Source organism: Ornithorhynchus anatinus, chromosome 3 (assembly GCF_004115215.2).
Source record: "Ornithorhynchus anatinus isolate Pmale09 chromosome 3, mOrnAna1.pri.v4, whole genome shotgun sequence".
In the NCBI taxonomy this organism is placed as follows: Eukaryota; Metazoa; Chordata; class Mammalia; order Monotremata; family Ornithorhynchidae; genus Ornithorhynchus; species Ornithorhynchus anatinus.
In genome coordinates this window covers 17,245,753-17,264,177 of record NC_041730.1, presented here as the reverse complement: position 1 = coordinate 17,264,177, position 18,425 = coordinate 17,245,753, and the positions used below count along the sequence as shown (strand labels likewise).

At 53.0% G+C, this 18,425-nt stretch overlaps 1 protein-coding gene across 7 annotated transcripts in view; it reads right to left on the bottom strand.

Moving 5' to 3' along the window:
• Positions 1-18,425, bottom strand: part of SYT7 (synaptotagmin 7) — a 97,640-nt gene that overhangs the window by 49,989 nt on the left and 29,226 nt on the right. For all 7 annotated transcript variants that reach the window (XM_029060904.2, XM_039911392.1, XM_029060906.2 and 4 more), the window contains exon 2: positions 2,951-3,054. In XM_029060904.2, coding sequence (XP_028916737.1) covers positions 2,951-3,054 — 104 coding nt within the window. The remainder of the gene's footprint in view (positions 1-2,950; positions 3,055-18,425) is intronic.

Here is an 18,425-nt window from a genome sequence, read left to right as displayed (position 1 = left end):
CGGTGCCGGGATTAGAACATATGATCTTCTGACTCCCAGGCCAATGCTCTATACAGAGAAACAGCATGGTTTAGTGGAAAGAGCATGGGTTGGTAGTCAGAGGACATGAGTTCTAATCCCAGCTCTGTCATTTGTCTGCTGTGTGACCTTGGGGAAGCCACTTAACTTCTCTGTGCCTCAGTTACAATTACCTCATCTGTAAAATGGAGATTAAGACTGTGAGCCCCACATGGGACAACCTGATTACTTTGTATCTACCCCCGCGCTTAGAACAGTGCTTGGCACATAGTAAGTGCTTAACAAATACCATAATTATCATTATTATTACTACACCATGTTGCTTCTCATGCTGCATTGTTCTAAGCACTGGGGTAGACACAAGTTAATCAGGTCGGACACGGTTCCTGTCCCAACTGGGGCTCAGAGTCTAAGGGGAAGTTTTCAGTCTCCATTTTACAGATGAAGAAACTGAGGCCCCCTAGACTGTAAACCCGTTATGGGCAGGGAATGTATCTGCTAATTCTATTGTATCATACTCTCCCAAGCACTTAGTACAGTGCTCTGCACATAGTAAGCACTCAATAAACATGATTGATTAATTAATAGACTTCCCCAAAGTCACACAGCAAGCAAGTAGCAGAGCTGGGATTAGACCCCAAGTCCTCTGACTCCCAGTCCCCTGCTCTTTCCATTAGTCCACATTGCTTCTCTAAGTTCAACCCTGGGATGTTAGGCTTGCTCTGCCCATCTCTGAGCCTCCTCTTGACTAAACTCTCTTCTAGTCAGTAAGTTCCTTGAGGGCAGGGAACATCTCTACCAACTCTGTTCTATTATAGTCTATCAAGCACTTAGTACAGTGACCTGCATTCAGTAATCGCTCCTTTACTGCATGGTTGGGCCTTGAGAAGCTGCATGGCATAGAGTACAGAGTCCGGCACATAGTAAGTGCTTAACCAATACTATAAAATTTTTATAGTGGATGGAGTATATTGGAAAACATATTGGAGAACAGAGGGCAGAGATGACCAGTCAGAGACAGAGAGGAGACTGAGAAAGAGCGAGACTAGAGAGCCGTGAAAGGGGGACAGCCAATAGAGACATGGAGAATGGGCTTGGGGAGAGTGCTGAGGCTGGATCCTGCTCCTGACAGAGATGGGATCTTCCTCTCTGGAACCCCACAGCTCTATCCCCCAGGGAGCTCCAGTGTTCCGCCCCCTGGGAACCCTTCTGCTCTGCCCGCCCCCAGGACCCCACTGCTCTGTGCCCTGGGAATCCTGTGGATTGGTCTCCTGGGAACCCCACCGTTCTGCCCGCTGGGAATCCCATGGCTTGGTCTCCTGAGAACTTTACTGCTCTGCCCCTCTGGAAACCCCACTGCCCTGCCCCATTCTCCAGGATGGAGCAGAAGCCTCAGGGATGAGCAAAGTGGCCGAGTTGTGCCATTACCAGTAAGGAGCCAGGGTGGGCACAGGCTAGTCCATCCCCACCCCCCCACTCCCACCCCATCCCCCTCAGCTGACTGCACACCACTGGGCTCCCAGTGCAGCCCCCACTGCTCCCTTTGGGCCTCAGTCTCCTCTCACTCACTCTCCACCTGGCACCGGTCAGCTGAAGGAACAAAGTCTGCCTGGGGCTTGGAGTTCCTCAAACTGATAGCGGCAGGAGGAGGGTGGGGCGCTCTTGTTGAGGGGCTCGGGACCACTGAAAAAAGCCCTCTGATTGCAGGCACTCCCTGTCCAGCCCTTATGGGTATGATGCCTCCTTAACCTGGAGGTTCATCCGACTATGGGGCCAGGAAACAACCATCTCTTATTAATAACAATAATAATAATAATCTCTTCCCCTGACTTCTTCTCCTCCTCCTCCCCCAACAGCCCCCGCCGCATGGAGCCCACCCACGTTTAGGGAGATAATTTACTGGTTTGGTTGGGGGTGGCACAGGGCTGGCATGGGGCAAAGGACAGTGAAGACGCTCGGCCCTGGGGGAGGCTGGGAGGATGGGGCCGGGGAGGAAGGAGACTGCAGCACACTCTGCAGGCTCATCCTCCCACCTCCCTTCGCCCCCTCCCATCCTACTTCTCCCCAGCTTCCCAGGGTGATTAATGCCATTCCTGACAGGCCTCGTTACTTATTGATGGTCTAATCCTACTCATTAATTCCCGACCCTCGTTAAAAATGAAAAGAAGCCGTTTGTGCTTGTACAAACCTGAGGGCCAGAATGGATGTGAGGGGAAGGGGGCGATGTGAGGAGGGGGGGCAGCGGGGAAGAGGTGGGGTAGATAGCAGCTCCTGATTGGACTACTGGTGGTCTCTGTTGTGGAGGGCCCCCAGGCTCTCCACCTCCTTCTTCTACTCTTCCCAGCCGGAGGGTTTTGATGTCTGAATTTTATGCAAGTGCGTATGTGTGTGTGAGTGAGAGAGAGTGTGTGTGTGAGAGAGAGAGAGATTCAGATTCTATTTGTGTGCGTGTGTCTCCTCGCAAATGTATGTCTTTGAGAAAGAGCACAAATCTGTGTGTATGAGTGTGGCTGGCTGGGTGGGTGGGTCTGGGTGAGAGCAGGCTTGAGTCTGTATGTGGTGGGGAGAGGGGGGGTTATGCATGAGGGTATGCATGAGTATGGGGGCGTTTAGGCCGCGAACGTATGGAGAGGCATCTTTGTGCGGATGCGTCCACATCTTAGGAAGTGCAGACATTCAGGACTAGAAATGTGAAATCCAGAGGTAGTAGTGACACTATTAAACTTAATGTGCGCAGAGCACTGTACGAACCACTGGGAGACAGTACTCAGGTGAGAATTAGACATGGTCCCTGTTGTAGTTCGTGGGAGGCGGCCAGGGACTGCGGGAGCTCTGGGGGTGGTGGCGTACGAACTGGGAGGCTCTTCTTCTGTCCCAGTCCCCCAAGGTCCCTCGACCCCTGCCCCGCCACAAGCCTCCCCATCAGCCTTACCAGTTTGCGCTGACACCACTGGCAGATTCCACACAGGACGATGGTGACGCTAAGGCTGACGGTGATGATGGCTGAGACCAGCAGGACATCGCGGGAGGGCGCCCCTGGGAGGGGAGAAGGAGGAGGAAGAGGGAGGCATGGATTAGCAGCCTCTTACTAGGTTTCTGAGTCCCTGAGCCCTGCCTTTTGCCACAGGGACACACTGGAGCACTTGATATTCACCCCACCCCCAGTCCCAGAGCATTTCCGTCCATATGCACAATTGATTTATTGATATTAATGTCTGTCTCCTACTCCAGACTGCAGGCTGCTTGAGGGCAGGGATCGTGTCCACCAACTCTATTGTACCGTACTCTCCCAAGTGCGTCGTATGGTGCTCTGCACACAGTAAGTGCTCAATAAATATTGATTGATTCACTGATTGATTGGAGCAGAGTTCTCTCCCAAGGCTGGCTCTCCGCTCCCCAACTTGGCACCAGTTCTGTTCTCAGATGGGTACCAGGGCCATAAAGACCTTACTCCCAGTGATCAGGAAAGCAGTCTGGGGCAGAAGATGCCCTGTTGGAGAGGTCCTTCCTCCCCAGCCCAGCAGGCCACCCTACCACCGCCACCCCCACCCCCCCTGCAAAAAAAATAGTTTGAAAGTGCCCATTCAAGTCAGAGGTGGCACCTGTCTGGGGAACACAATAGCTAGATGATAAGCTCCTTGAGGGGAAGGAGAACACGTGTACTAACTCTATCGTACTTTCGCAAATGTTTAATACAGTGCTCTGCACACGGTAAGCACACAACAAATATCACTCATAAATTGTAAGCTCTTTGAGGACAGCAATCAGGCCTACTAACTACTGAACTTTCCCAAGTGTTTAGTATAGTGCTCATCCACTGTAGGCACTCAGCACATATTATTTTTTAAATGGTATTTAAGTGCTTACTATGTGCCAGGCACTGTACTAAGGCACTGGGATAGATATAAGCTAATCAGGTTGGACACGGTCCATATCCCACATAGGGCTCACAGTATTAATGCCAGTTTTACAGATGAGGTAACTGAGGCACAGAGAAGTGACTTGCCCAAGGTCACATAGCAGACGAGTGGCGGAGGTGGGATTAGAGTCCAGGTCCTTCCGACTCCCAGGCTTTGCTTCTCACCATACAATGATACGATCTATCACCGATAGATTACAAACTCCTGGAGGACAGGGTTCATGCCTACTAACTACTGTACTTTCCCAAGGGTTTAGTACAGTGCTCTGCACACACTAGGCATTCAGCAAATACCACTGATCAGTAGATTGTAAGCTTCTTGGGGCAAGGATCACGCCTACTAATTCTTGTATTTTCCCAAGTGTTTAGGGCAATGCTCTGGCGCAAAGGAGGCACTCGTAAATACTGTTGATCCAAATGGGATGTGGAGTCAGGATCTGCCCAGAGAAACAAGTCAACCTCCCCATGATGTCATCGAGGCGTGTTGCGAGCACACGCACGCGCGCACAAACACACACACACACACACAGCCTAACATGATGACATCATGCAGAATGAGTGGGGGCAGATCATTATTCCCCCCATCGGCAGCCAAATGTCCATGGGAGGAACCAAAGAGGTTTTCTGAGGTCAGATGGCAGAGCGGCAATGACCCCACCCACCCAATGTGTCAGAATCCAAGAGTTCTGCCCCTGAGACAGACTTCTGCCCCTTTCTCCTCCCACCGCTCCCCACCCCCCAGCCCCAAATCAGAGATGGTTCTCAGCAGGAAGTCTACTTCACTGCCCATTCCAGGCCTGACTCAGGTGCCCTTTGCACCAAACTGTTCATTTTTCCCCCTCCTAGCTTGGGGGGAGGAGGCAGGGGGGACGGTGGGGAGGGAAGGGGGAAATGAAGCACATGCAGAGAGACCTAACAAGCTAGATCCAAGGCAACAGAGCCAACCATCCGCCCATCGTCCATCTAGCTCTCTCCATTCCTCAGGTTTGAAGACATCTCTTCTGCCAGGGGAATCCTAGCCCGTGTGACAGAGAAGATCGCCCTCTGCCCACAGCATGTTCCACCCCGGTCACCCAGAAACATGCCCTTTGTTGCGAGGTTGCCCAAGTTATAGCTTTCGATTTTGCTCCTTAGCACACTTGAACAACAAACAGTCCCTTTACATTAAAGGGTCCCAACAATTATCTAAAGCAAACAAGTAAGCAAACAGATTACCTTCATCTTCTCTCAGGAAAGCAAATACTGCGGGTGATTTGTTTGGGGGCTAAGGGCTAAGAACAACCTGGTACCACTAATGATACCAGTTCCTTTGGCTGCAGGACCGGCGAACCTCCTACACAATTACTCTCTCCCCCTTCCAAGCCTTTCTGAAGGCACATCTCCCCTAAGAGGCCTTCTTCCACTAAGCCCCCCTTACCTCTTCTCCCTCTCCCTTCTGCATCGCCCTGACTTGCTCCCTTCGTTCATCGCCCCGCCCCTCTCAGCCCCACAGCATTTAGTACATATCTGTCGTTCATTTATTTCTATTAATGTCAGTCTCCCCCTCTAGAATGTAAGCTCATCGTGGGCAGGGAATGTGTCTGTTCAGTGTTATATTGTACTACTTAGTACAGTGCTCTGCACACAGTAAGTACTCACTAAATATGATTGAATGAATGAACACACACACACTCACACCCACACCCACATGTCTTGCATATCGATCTTGATGACCTTTTCCTCCTGGACGTTTCCCCACGCACCCATCCTACTGGCTGCTTCCCTTACTTCTAAGCCTCCCTTTTCTGTTCCCCCTCGTTCCAGACAGGCACCCCTGGTAGGCTCCAGCTCCAAGGATGGTCAATGATACCCCAGACTTTCTGACTTCACCCACTTCTCACTGGTATCGCTTCTTCCCCTCCCCGCCTTGCTCGGCTCTGCCTGGGAGAAGCCCTGGATGGATCTAATTTGGCATCCAGGGTTTGCTGGCTTGCGGTAATTAATGACAATAATAATAATCCAGCCATGCAAATTAGGCTCAGGGCTTGAGACAAATTAGACTAAATCTAAGAGAAATCAGGCTGCAGGGAGGAATGATGTGTCATCCATAGGAAACTGCGCTCACCTCCCCCCCACCCCACAAAACGGTAGTCCACATTTCTTCAAGCTCCTTCTCTCCACCTAGGGAGGTACTCACACCACAATCCCCTGAAGACTTACTGAACACCGGTGGTTGAACACAACAGTCACCATTGTCCTCTCCTTGAGAGCTCTTGGAAACAAAACGGCTCCTAGGTTCACCAAAATTCTACTCAATCTCCCTTTACCCCTCCCCACCCCTGACTTTCCATTTTATTCACTCCTCCCGCTTGTCCCAAGGCTCCTCACCTTCCTCTTCATGCTCACATTCTTCTTCCCAGCTTTCTACTCCTTCTGCCTTCCCCACCTACTCATCCATTCCCCTTCGCCCTTCAGGGGCACCAGAGGACATGGACATTGCTATGGGTCAGTTTCTCTCTCTCTCTCTCGGGTGGGAGGATTGAAGGAAGCGGAGGACCTACTTCGGAAAGTTTGGTCTGACCACAGGAGTCCTCCCTGCCCCTTTGGCTCCCTTCTGTTCAGCTGGGTATGGGAGCAGAAGGAATTGTCGGGAGATTAAGTGGTGAGCAAGGTAATCTGGACACAGAAAGGTGGATAGATTCTAGATCTGGGAGTTGGGCCTCTGGCTTCACTTCCCAACAGTGCCCGGATCCCAGGGGACTCAAGGCGTCCCCTCCTCCTACCTCGCTCTCTCCACCCAAACCAGGAAGTTGCATTCCTGGCTCCATGGGAGAGAAGATGGAAAGTGGGAAGGAAGGAGAGGAATCTTTTCTCGCCCCTTCCCTGGGCCAGACTGGCAGAGACTGGGGGCAGAGGAGGTGGATATGGGAGTGCGGGGAGGCTGCACGGTCCTTGAGTCTCCACCGCCAAGGAGAGGAGATGGATTGTGTAGGGGCGGGGAGCCTGCAGGACATGACCCCTGTTCTTGGCCGGGAGCTGAGCCCCAGTTCCTCAGCTTCTTCTCAGCTGCTCCTCTTCTTCCTTCTCCTCCTCCTGTCACAGGGAGGCTGTGATTTATAGATGAGAAGGGATGGGAAATGAGAAGGGATGGCTCCTGAGGGCACCTAGGAGAGAGGTGCAGGAGGCAGGCAGGCAGCTGACTTCCCAGGACAAGTTCCAGACTTGGGAAACTGGAATATTACCTCTTCCCCCGTACCCCTTCCCCCCGCACCCCCTCCCCCGAGTCTCTCCAAACCCTATGTTAGAGTTCCACACACTGGCATATCCCTCACAACCACAGACACACCCACAACAGTCAAGCACATAGACACGGCATCTTACATAAATAGCCAAATGATGAAGAGAGAGGAACATGGACCCCAGCTTGCATTGCTTTAAACCACACTAGAGCACGTAAGGTCCCGACTCACACACTAGGGATGTACTGACTGACCCGAAGCACCCAGCATATCTCACAAAGTGACGCACACAAATATATGGACCTAGGCTTGCCGGTGCTATCTTTCTCTCTGTGGTTGTCTCTCTCTAGCTCTTCGTGTGTTTCTCTCTGTCTTTCACTGCCCTACAAACAATGGGTGAGAGAGGCCCGAGAGGCCCTGGACTTCCTCAGAGCAGGGGAGCAGGTGGGCAGGGGGGTTGCTTCTCTCGCTAAAATACCCCATTTTCCTTTATCTCTGCCCTCACTCCCCACAAGTTCTGCTGGGTTGACTGCCAGGGCTGCTTGCAGAGTCAGTATATGTAGCAAGATCCCCGATTTCCAAGTTCTCCTTCCTGTGACCTATTCCCCCGTCACGGGCATGAGACAGGGACTCTCTCTGCTCCCTTCTAGCCTCCTGTGCTCCTGGGCACTAACCCTCTTCAGGCTGAGGTCGCCTCCTGCTCTGGGGGCAGTTCAGGGTCCAGCTCTCCCTCCCCCATCGGGGGCTCACTGACCAAACCCCCAGCCCGGAGGCCTCCAACTAAGGGAGTCCAGCCAACTGCAATCAATCAATAGTATTTATTGAGCCCTTACTGTGTGCAGAGCACTGTTCTAAGCACTTGGGAGACTACAACAGAGTGGGTAGGCACTTTTTCCCACTCGAGACTGTAAGGTCGTTATGGGCAGGGAATATGTCTGTTTATTGCTCTATTGTATTCTCCCAAGTGCTTAGTGCAGTGCTCTGCACATAGTAAGCGCTCAATAAATATGATTGAATGTATGAATGAACAGCAAGCTGGGATGTGGGGAGGGCACATCTCCTCCAAGAGGCCTTCCCAGACTAATCCCCACTTTTCCTCATCTCCCACTCCCTTCTGCATCACCCTGACTTGTTCACTTTGCTCTCCCCCCACCCCCTCCAGCCCCACAGCACTTATGTGCATATCTTATGTACTTATGTACATAGGAGAAGCAGCTTGGTTTAGGGGAAAGACCCCGGGCTTGGGAGTCGGAGGATGTGGATTCTAATCCCGGTTCCCACCACTCGTCTGCTGGGTGACCTCGGGCAAGTCACTTAACTTCTCTGTACCTCAGTGACCTATCTGTAAAATGGGGATTAAGACTGTGAGCCCCAGGTGGGACAACCTGATTACCTTGTAGCTACCCCAGAGCTTAGAACAGTGTTTGGCACATAGTAAAGGTTTAAAAATACCATTATTGTTATAATTGTACATTCCAAGCGCTTAGTACAGTGCTCTGCACATACTAAGTGCTCAATCGATACAATTGAACGAATGAATTATTATTATCTGTAATTTTATTTCTTCGTATTAATGTCTGTCTCCTCTCCCCCACCCCCGACCCCCTTTAGACTGTGAGCTCGTTGTGGGCAGGGACTGTCACTGCTTATTGCCGTATTGTATTTTCCCAAGCGCTCAGTACAGTGGTCTGCAGACAGTGAGCACGTAATAAATTCGATTGAATGAAGGAAGAAATGAGAATGAGAAGGAATGAGAAGCAGTGTGGCTCAGTGGAAAGAGCACGGGCTTGGGAGTCAGAGGACGTGGGTTCTAATCCAGCTCCGCCACCTAATAATAATGGTGGTATTTGTTAAGTGCTTACGACGTGCCAAGCACCGTTCGAAGCTCTGGGGGAGATACAAGGCAATCAGGTGGTCCCACGTAGGGCTCACAGTCTTCACCCCCATTTTCCAGATGAGGTCACCGAGGCCCAGAGAAGCGAAGTGACTTGCCCCAAGTCACGCAAGCGAGAGGCGGCGGAGCCGCTTGTCTGCTGCGTGACCTTGGGCAAGTCACTTCCCTTCTCTGGGCCTCGGTGACCTCATCTGGAAAATGGGGGTGAAGACTGTGAGCCTCACTTTACTTCTCTGGGCCTCACTGACCTCATCTGTCAAATGGGGATTAAGCTGTGAGCCTCACGTGGGACCATCTGATGACCTTCTATCTACCCCAGCGCTTAGAACAGTGCTCGGCAGATAGTGAGCGCTTCAAAGATACCGTCGTCATTATTATTATTATTGTTAATGAGGGAAGGAGGGGCCCGGCGGCTCGGCTCTGTCCGTCGTGCTGAGCCAGGAGAGGGGGTGGGGGGCGCTGTCCGCCGTGCTGAGCGGGGCCTCGGCTGCCCCCTGGCGGGCCCCCCCGCCTGCCCCTGCCAGCGGCCCCCCGCCCCCCGCCCGGCCCCCGGCCCCGCTCCGAGCCTCAGCCCCTGCGCCCGCCCCGAAGGCTGCCCAGTGACGTAGGAGGCAGAAAGAGGAGGCCGGGCCCCGAGGACGAGCATCGGCTACCTTCCACGCACCCAACGGTGTGCAGCCACCGAGCCGGGAGCGGGAGCAGGAGCAGGAGCGGGAGGAGAGACGGGAGGAAAGGGGAGGAAGAGGAGGAAGGAGGCAGAAGGGGGAGGAGGGAGGAAGGGGGACGAGTGGGGAGGAGGAAAAGGGGGAGGAGGGAGGAGAAGGAGGAGGAGGAAAGGGAGGAGGAGGAAGGAGGAGAGGGAAGGATGAGGAGGAGGAAAGAGAAGGAGGAGGAAGGAGGAGGAGGAGGAAGGAGGAGGAGGAGGAAAGAGAAGGAGGAGGAGGAGGATAGGGAGGAGAAGGGTGAGGAGGCAGGAAGGGGGAGGAGGAGGAAAGAGAAGGAGAAGGAGGAGGATAGGGAGGAGAAGGGTGAGGAGGCAGGAAGGGGGAGGAGGAAAAAGGAGGAGGAGGGAGGAGGAGGAGGAAGGAGGAGAAAGAAGGAGGAGGAGGAGGAGGAAAGGGCAGGAGGAAGAGGAAAGGGCAGAAGGAAGAGGAAAGAGGACGGGGAAGGAGAAGAAGGAGGAGGAGGAGGAGGACGGAGGAGGAGGAAGGAGGAGGGGGGGAGGAGAGGGGAGGAGGAGGAGAAAGGAGGAGAGGGAAGGAGGAAGAAGGAGGAGAGGGAAGGAGGAGGAGGAGGAAAGAAGAGAGGGAAGGAGGAGGGAGGAGGAAAGGGGGAGGAGGGGGGAAGAGGAGAAGAGGAGGGAGGAGGTAGAGGAGAAGGAGAAGAGGGAGGAGGTAGAGGAGAAGGAAGGGGGAGGAGGGGGAGGAGGAGAGAGAAGAGGAGGAGGAGGAGGAGGAGGAGGAGGAACACCACTCAGGACCCGGGAGGGGCAGGGTGGATGGAGGAAGGAGGGAGGGGCGCCCGGCTCCAGCCCCATGCCTGACCTGGTGGCCGAAGAGGGGCTCCTTCCTCTCAGGGAAGGACCCACTGTTTCCCCTCGGAGGAAGCAGCGGGAGGAGGTACCGGGGCCTTGGGGCAGAGGGCAGAGGACAGGCGGGAGGGAGGAACCGGAGGAGGAAATGAGAGCGGAGCTTAATATTAAACCATTGTCCGCCAGGCTCAAGGTTCAGGCCGCACTTGCGTTTGGAAGTTCCCAGTGTCTCTCCGGTTAAAACCTCCACCCACCTAGAGATCAGGGCAGCTCATTTCCTTGCTGTTTGAAAAAGAAAATGAGAACGAGGGAAAAAAAAAAAAAGGAGCTCGGGTTTCCACGAACGCCGGGCTCCCTGCCCTCCCTCCGTCCATCCTCCCTCCCTCCGGCCCCTCCAGACACTTTCTCCGAGTGTCCTTCAGAGACGTCAGCCAGGCTGGGCCACTCCGACCATCCTGCCGGTCTCACCTCTGTTTGGCGAATAAGGCTGGGGAAGTCTGGGCCCGAGGGGAATTGTTTTGGAAAGTTACAAGCAGCTGAAAATAGGGGGTTAGCAGGAGGAAGCCTCCTCAACCTTGACTCTAATAAAAACAGATAATGCGTAAGTGCTGGCGGAGAGACCATGGCAGGGTCGGATGCAGACGCTTTAGAATTCAGAAGAGAAGCCAAGTGAGTAAACATCAAATGAAGGATAATCCTGATCGGTGAGGGGCCCGTGCCAGCAGAGAAATCGTACCGGGAAATCTCCGGACTCACAGACACTCGTGTGCCCGTGAAGGGACGTGGGACCTGGGCCTCTCCACACCGTCTACCGTGATGAGACCCTCTAAAGGCCAACAGGCAATTCTCTGCGCGTCCTCCACCCACCCGCCATATTCCAAACTGTGTCCAAGGCTGCACTGCCCAACCCGGACTGGAAGGGGGTCAGCCGCTGCCTCTCCATCACCCAGCCTCCCTTCCTCTCCTTCCTACCCGCACACCCCACCACTTCCTGTACAGATGCCCCTTTGGATCCGTTCTGAGCTTGCCAAGGGGCTGGGGTCGGCTGTGGATTGTTATATAAACTATTGTTAATAATAACAATAATGACATTTGCTATGCGCTTACTATGTGCCAGGCACTGTACTAAGTGCTGGAGTGGATACAAGCAAATCGAGTTGGATACAGTCCCTGTCTCACGTGGGGCTCACAGTCTCGATCCCCATTTTACAGACGAGGTAACTGAGGCCCAGAGCAGTGAAGTGACTTGTCCAAGGTCACACAGCAGACAGGTAGTGGAGCTGGGATTAGAATCCATGACCTTCTGACTCCTAGACTTCCCCAGCCTTGTTCGCCGAACGGAGGTGAGACCGGCAGGATGGTCGGAGTGGCCCAGCCTGGCTGACGTCTCTGAAGGACACTCGGAGAAAGTGTCTGGAGGGGCCGGAGGGAGGGAGGATGGACGGAGGGAGGGCAGGGAGCCCGGCGTTCGTGGAAACCCGAGCTCCTTTTTTTCCTTCCCCTGGTTCTCATTTTCTTTTTCAAGCTGCCCTGATCCCTAGGTGGGAGGAGGTTTGAATTGGAGAGACATTTGGCCCTCTCTATCCACCACACCATGCTGCTTCTCTCCCAGGTGCTTAGTACGGTGCTCTGCACACAGTAGGCGCTCAATGAATACAACTGAGGAAAACAGAGGAAGAGGAGAAAGCAGGCATCGTAGAGCCGTGCTTATCATATCAGATCTGAGCAGCGTAGCTGGTGGGGGGGGGGGGTGTCTGAGCTCTGAGGGAGCTGGGTCCCAGGGGCACACGCCGGGCTTGAAGGACACAGCCGAGGAAGAATCAGTCCTTAACGTGCTGCCCCACCGCTGGAAATCTGATGAGACGCCTCGGTGACTGTGAAAGTGATTACGTCCATCAAAGCAGCATGTAATCGGGGGGAGGAGGATCCCGGGCCGAGGGCGTCTCCAGCAGGACAGCAGGATATAGAGCAGGATCGGTGAAGTGTTATGATTAAGTACAAGACTTGACCACTAGTTACTCTTATTAATAATGCATTGTTGTGCTACAGTGCAAACCATCATTCTAGTGCGATTAATAATACAGGGGAAAGGAACGACTGTAGTTTATCATTATCCAGCACCTTCCATCTCGGGGTGCTGAGATTTTCCCACTTTCCTATCTCTCTTCCTGGCATCAGATTCCCTCCCCAACCAGACTAGCGCTTCTAAAGAGCCGTCCCTCCCCCGACCTGCCGTGTGGGGCTTCCAAAAGCCATTCGGCTCTGAACTCGGGTCTTGGGTCTGACCTCAAAGGGGCAAACACCCCCAGGCACTGTTGTCTTAGCCCAAATCCTGGCTCCGATAGGCCGCCGGATGGCCTTTCTTTTTGGGGGGAGAGACAGCAAGGGTCCTTGGAACTGAGGTGCCACTTCAAAAATTGCAGTGTCTAAGGACTGGGGGTGGGGGGAATAGCAAAGCACGGTGGGAAGGAAGGAACAAGGTAGGGGGCGGGTCAGAGAGGGAGAGTAAAAATAATAATAATAATAATGGTATTTAAGTGCTTACTATGTACCAAGCACTGTTCTAAGCACTGGAGTAAACACAAGTTTATCAGGTTGGACACAGTCCCTGTCCCACGTGGAGCAGCATGGCTCAGTGGAAAGAGCACGGGCTTGGGAGTCATGGGTTCTAATCCCAGCTCTGCCACTAGTCAGCTGGGTGACTTTGGACAAGTCACTTCACTTCTCTGTGCCTCAGTTCCCTCATCTGTAAAATGGGGATTAAGACTGTGAGCCCCAGGTGGGACAACCTGATTACCTTGTATCCCCCTAAGTGCTTAGAACAGTGCTTGGCACATAGTAAGCGCTTAACAAATGCTATTATTATTATTATTATTATTCATCCCCATTTTACAGATGAGGGAACTGAGGCCCACAGAAGTGAAGTGACTTGCCCAAGGTCACACAACAGACAAGAGGCAGAGCCGAGATTATAAACCAGGTCCTTCTGCATCCCAGTCCCATGCTCTATCCACTAAGCCACGAGAGACAAGGAAGGAGAGAGAAAGAGAGAGGGAGAGACACAACCCCATCCATTTAGTTAGTCCACAGTTTGTCCTTAGAGTCAAGGAGGAGACAGAGTGAAACACTGCATCAGGAACAAGGGTAGGGTCATGGGTTACTGAGGACGAGGAAGACAATCATTTAGGGACAGGCTTCACCTGGAAAAGCTGCGTGGCCTAGTGGAAAGACGACGGGCCCAGGAGTCAGAGGACCTGGGTTCTAAACCCGACTCTGCCACTTATCTGCCGGGTGACCTTGGTCCAGCCGCTTCACTTTTTAGCACCTCAGATCCCCCATCGGCAAGATGTTTTTCCTTCCTACTTGGACTGGGAGCCTCTTGAGGGACAGGGACCATGTCTGACCTGGTTATCCTCGTATCCTCCCCAGTGCTTAGTACGGTACTTGACACGGAGTAAGGACTTAACCAATAACCAGCGTTATTGTTGTGATTATCAGGTCCCTAACTTTTTGAAAGGTTTTCGGGGGCTGGAGCTAGATGGACATATCCTGGAGATAGATAGACGTTGGTGCCTTTAGGAGGGGGCATCGATGAACCAATCATTGGTATTTATTGAGCACTTACTGTGTGCAGAACACTGTGCTAAGCACTTGAGAGAGTATAACACAACAGAGTTGGTAGACACATTCCCTTCCCACAATGAGCTTACAGTCCCACCGCTTCCCTAGCCTGGGAGATCTCACTCTCAACAGATATGCCAACACATTATTATTACTATTATTCTTATTATCATCATTATTGCTAAGAACTTACTAGACTTTAAACACTTATGCTATACTGTAAGCTCACTGTGGTCAGGGATTGTGTCTGTTGTACTGTTACTTTGTTCTCTCCCAAGTGCTTAGTACAGTGCTTCGTACACAGTAAGCGCTCAATAAATACGATTGACTGACTTACTATGGGCCAAGCACTGTACTGTGTACTGGGTTAGACAAAGGATAATCAAATTGGACCCGGTCCCTGTCCTACACGGGACTCACAGTCCAAGTAATGATAATAATAATAATGATAATAATGTTGGTATTTGTTAAGCACTTACTATGTGCAGAGCTGGGGTAGATAAAGGGTAATCAGGTTGTCCCACATGAGGCTCACAGTCTTCATCCCCATTTTACATATGAGGTCACTGAGGCAGCGTGGCTCAGTGGAAAGAGCACAGTCACACAGCTGACAAGTGGCAAAGCCGGGATTCAAACCCACGACCTCTGACTCCCAAGCCCGTGCTCTTTCCACTGAGCCATGCTGCTTCCCTATACTAATGTTGGTATTTGTTAAGCACTTACTATGTGCAGAGCACTGTTCTAAGCACTGGGGTAGATACAGGATAATCAGGTTGTCATTCGTTCATTCAATAGTATTTATTGAGCGCTTACTATGTGCAGAGCACTGGACTAAGCGCTTGGAATGAACAAGTCGGCAACAGATAGAGACAGTCCCTGCCGTTTGACGGGCTTACGGTCTAATCGGGGGAGACGGACAGACGAGAACAATGGCGATAAATAGAGTCGAGGGGAAGAACGTCTCGTAAAAACAATGGCGACTAAATAGAATCGAGGCGATGTACAATTCATTAACAAAATAAATAGGGTAATGGAAATATATACAGTTGAGCGGACGAGTACGGTGCCGAGGGGATGGGAAGGGAGAGGGGGAGGAGCAGAGGGAAAGGGGGAAAAGAGGGTTTAGCTGCGGAGAGGTGAAGGGGGGGTGGTAGAGGGAGTAGAGGGAGAAGGGGAGCTCAGTGTGGGAAGGCCTCTCGGAGGAGGTGAGTTTTAAGTAGGGTTTTGAAGAGGGGAAGAGTATCAGTTTGGCGGAGGGCGTTCCGGGACCGCGGGAGGACGTGGCCCGGGGGTCGACGGCGGGACGGGCGAGACCGAGGGACGGTGAGGAGGTGGGCGGCGGAGGAGCGGAGCGTGCGGGGTGGGCGGTAGAAAGAGAGAAGGGAGGCGAGGTAGGAAGGGGCAAGGTGATGTAGAGCCTTGAAGCCTAGAGTGAGGAGTTTTTGTTGTCCCACGTGAGGCTCACAATTAATCCCCATTTGACAGATGAGGTAACTGAGGCACAGAGAAGTTAAGTGACTTGCCCACAGTCACACCACTGACAAGCGGCAGAGCCGGGATTCAAACCCATGACCTCTGACTCCCAAGCCCGGGCTCTTTTGACTCCCAAGCCCGGGCTCTTTCCACTGAGCCACGCTGCTTCTCTAATAGTGATAGCTGTGTAATAGTTTTGGGACCTACAATGGACTCGGACTAATAGCGATTGCAGGGTTATCAAGGGAGGCCAAAAGCATCCACGGGGGGAATGGGTACCCTCCCAGGTGATGGACCAGTGGATGCCAATCAAGTACCCTGCCAATCAATCACTACCTTCTGGAACGTCACCTCCCAAAGGCCTGGATTTCTCCAGGCCTCCATTTTTCCCCTTGGGTTCCCGGGGAAAGCCTGCGGCCGTTCGCCACCTCTGACCTCCCATCTTTCTGAGCCAGACCCATCCCGGTCACCCTGCCGGGAACGGATTCCCCTCAGAAAGCAGCTGGACCCTGCCTCCTGTTGGACTTGCACCTCGGGAAACATGTTCCCATCTCTCAGGCCCTCCCTCTTTTACCCCTTTGAACCACCTGACCCCAGGAGAGAGGAACCGGGGCAAAATTCTCTCCGTTCCTCCCATTCCCGAGTTTTCCCTTCACCCCTCACCCCTCACAGGAGCTGGCGGTGGAGGCGGGGAGGGGGAGAAGGGGAAGAAGTTGGGCCTATGGAATCCAGAGGCCTGGGAGTAAGAGGGTCTGGGTTCTAATACCAGCTCCACCACTTTCCTGTGGTGTGACCTTGGGCAACTCACTTCACTCCTCTGGGCCTCAGTTTCCTCAACTGAAAAATGGGGATGCCATACCTGTTCTCCCTCTCAGACTACGGGACAGGGACTGCGTCCAACCTGATTGATTAGAAGTGCCGGCCACACAGTGAGCGCTTTACCATAAAAATAAAAAATAAAAAAATCTGGGGAAGAAGCAGCTGGGACTGAACTGCTGTGCGGGTGAACTTGAAATCTGCTCAGGAGGGGAGGAATGAGAAACGAGGAGAGGGCAGGGGGAGGAGGGAAGGGAGGAAATCCATCCCATCCCATTCCATCGAGCATTCCAGGCACATCCCTAGCACTCACGAGTTTGACCCAGGAGGCCAGAATGCTGAACTTCCCGGCTCCACAGGCGCACCGGGCTGGAGAGCCCCCAGAAGGCTGCAGCCCTCCTCCCCCAGGCCCCTCCCTGTGAGATGCGGACCCCTCAGTCACAGCATCGCCGCTCCGCTCACCCCCACCGCCGCCCGCCGCTCCGTAAGGCCCCATCAGAGCGACGAGACCCCTCCTCCTGCTGAAACTAAGCAGCCCTGTCAGGGTGATTGCGGCTATGTTCCCGGCGTGCCCTGCCCTGAGGGGCACGGGGAACATGCTGGTGACATGTCCGCTGCCAGAGAGGGCAATTTTGCTGCTGCCGCTTCTCCCCGTGATGCCCGCCCACGGCCCTCAGAGATGCAGACGCAATTGTTTCAGCTCCAGCCTCACCCTCCCGCTCCCCGCACTCCACATCTTCTCCCCCAAGGACTCGGCCTGGAGCACCAACACACACCCAGGGGCCCGTGGCAGCCCACCGGCACCCCCCTTCGCTCACACACAGACCCCCAAAGGGGGCGACCTCCAGGGTGGTCCCCGAGGCCACCGACGCCCACGTCACCCCGCTATTCCCGAGACTGCTCCCCAGGGCACCTTTATTTTCCCCCATCCAGCCCACAGTCAGTCCCTCTCTATCCAACATCCCACCCACAAAATCCAAAGATGGTGAGCTCCACATGGGGGAGATCGAGTCTGAACTCTAATCTTGTACTCAGCCCAACGCGTAGTACGTTGCTTGGCACATAGTCAGGTCTAATAAAAGACCCAAACCAACTTCACTCCAACCCCAGCCCTGCCACTTGCCTGCTATGGAAACTTGGGCAAGTCATTTAATTCCCTGAGTGCCTCGGTTTGCTCCCCTGTAAAATGGGGATAAAATGTCTTTTCTCCCTCTCCCTTAGACTGTGAGGCCCATGCGGGACAGGGAGCTACGTCCAAGTTGGTTATCTTGTTTCTATCTAGTGTCTGGCACATAGTAAGCACTTAATGGTACCACAACTGTCAATATTATCATGAGCCATGCTTGGTCAACAGACTTGCATTGTTCCTTCCACTATTTCCTTCCTGGCTCACCCACAACCAGCCCCTGCTACTCCATAGATTCCACTGGACCTCAGAGCCCCTGCCTACACCTCTATAGACTGAAAATTCCTTATTATTATTATTATTGTTAATAATAATTGTGGTATTTGTTAAACGTTTAATAATAATAATAAGGTTGGTATTGGTTAAGCGCTCACTATGTGCAGAGCACTGTTCTAAGCTCTGGGTTAGGTACAGGGTAATCGGGTTGTCCCACATGAGGCTCACAATCTTCATCCCCATTTTGCAGATGAGGTAACTGAGGCACAGAGAAGTGAAGCGACTTGCCCACAGTCATATAGCTGACAAGTGGCAGAGCCGGGATTTGAACCCATGACTCCCAGGCCCGGGCTCTTTCCACTGAGCCACGATGTGCCAAGCACTGTACTAAGCGCTGGGGTAGATACATACTTCAAGCCCCACATGGAGCTCACTGCTTAAGTAGGAGGGAGAACAGGTATTGATAAATATGATTGAATGAATGAATGAATCTTCATTTTGCAGATGAGGGAACTGAAACATAGAGAAGCGAA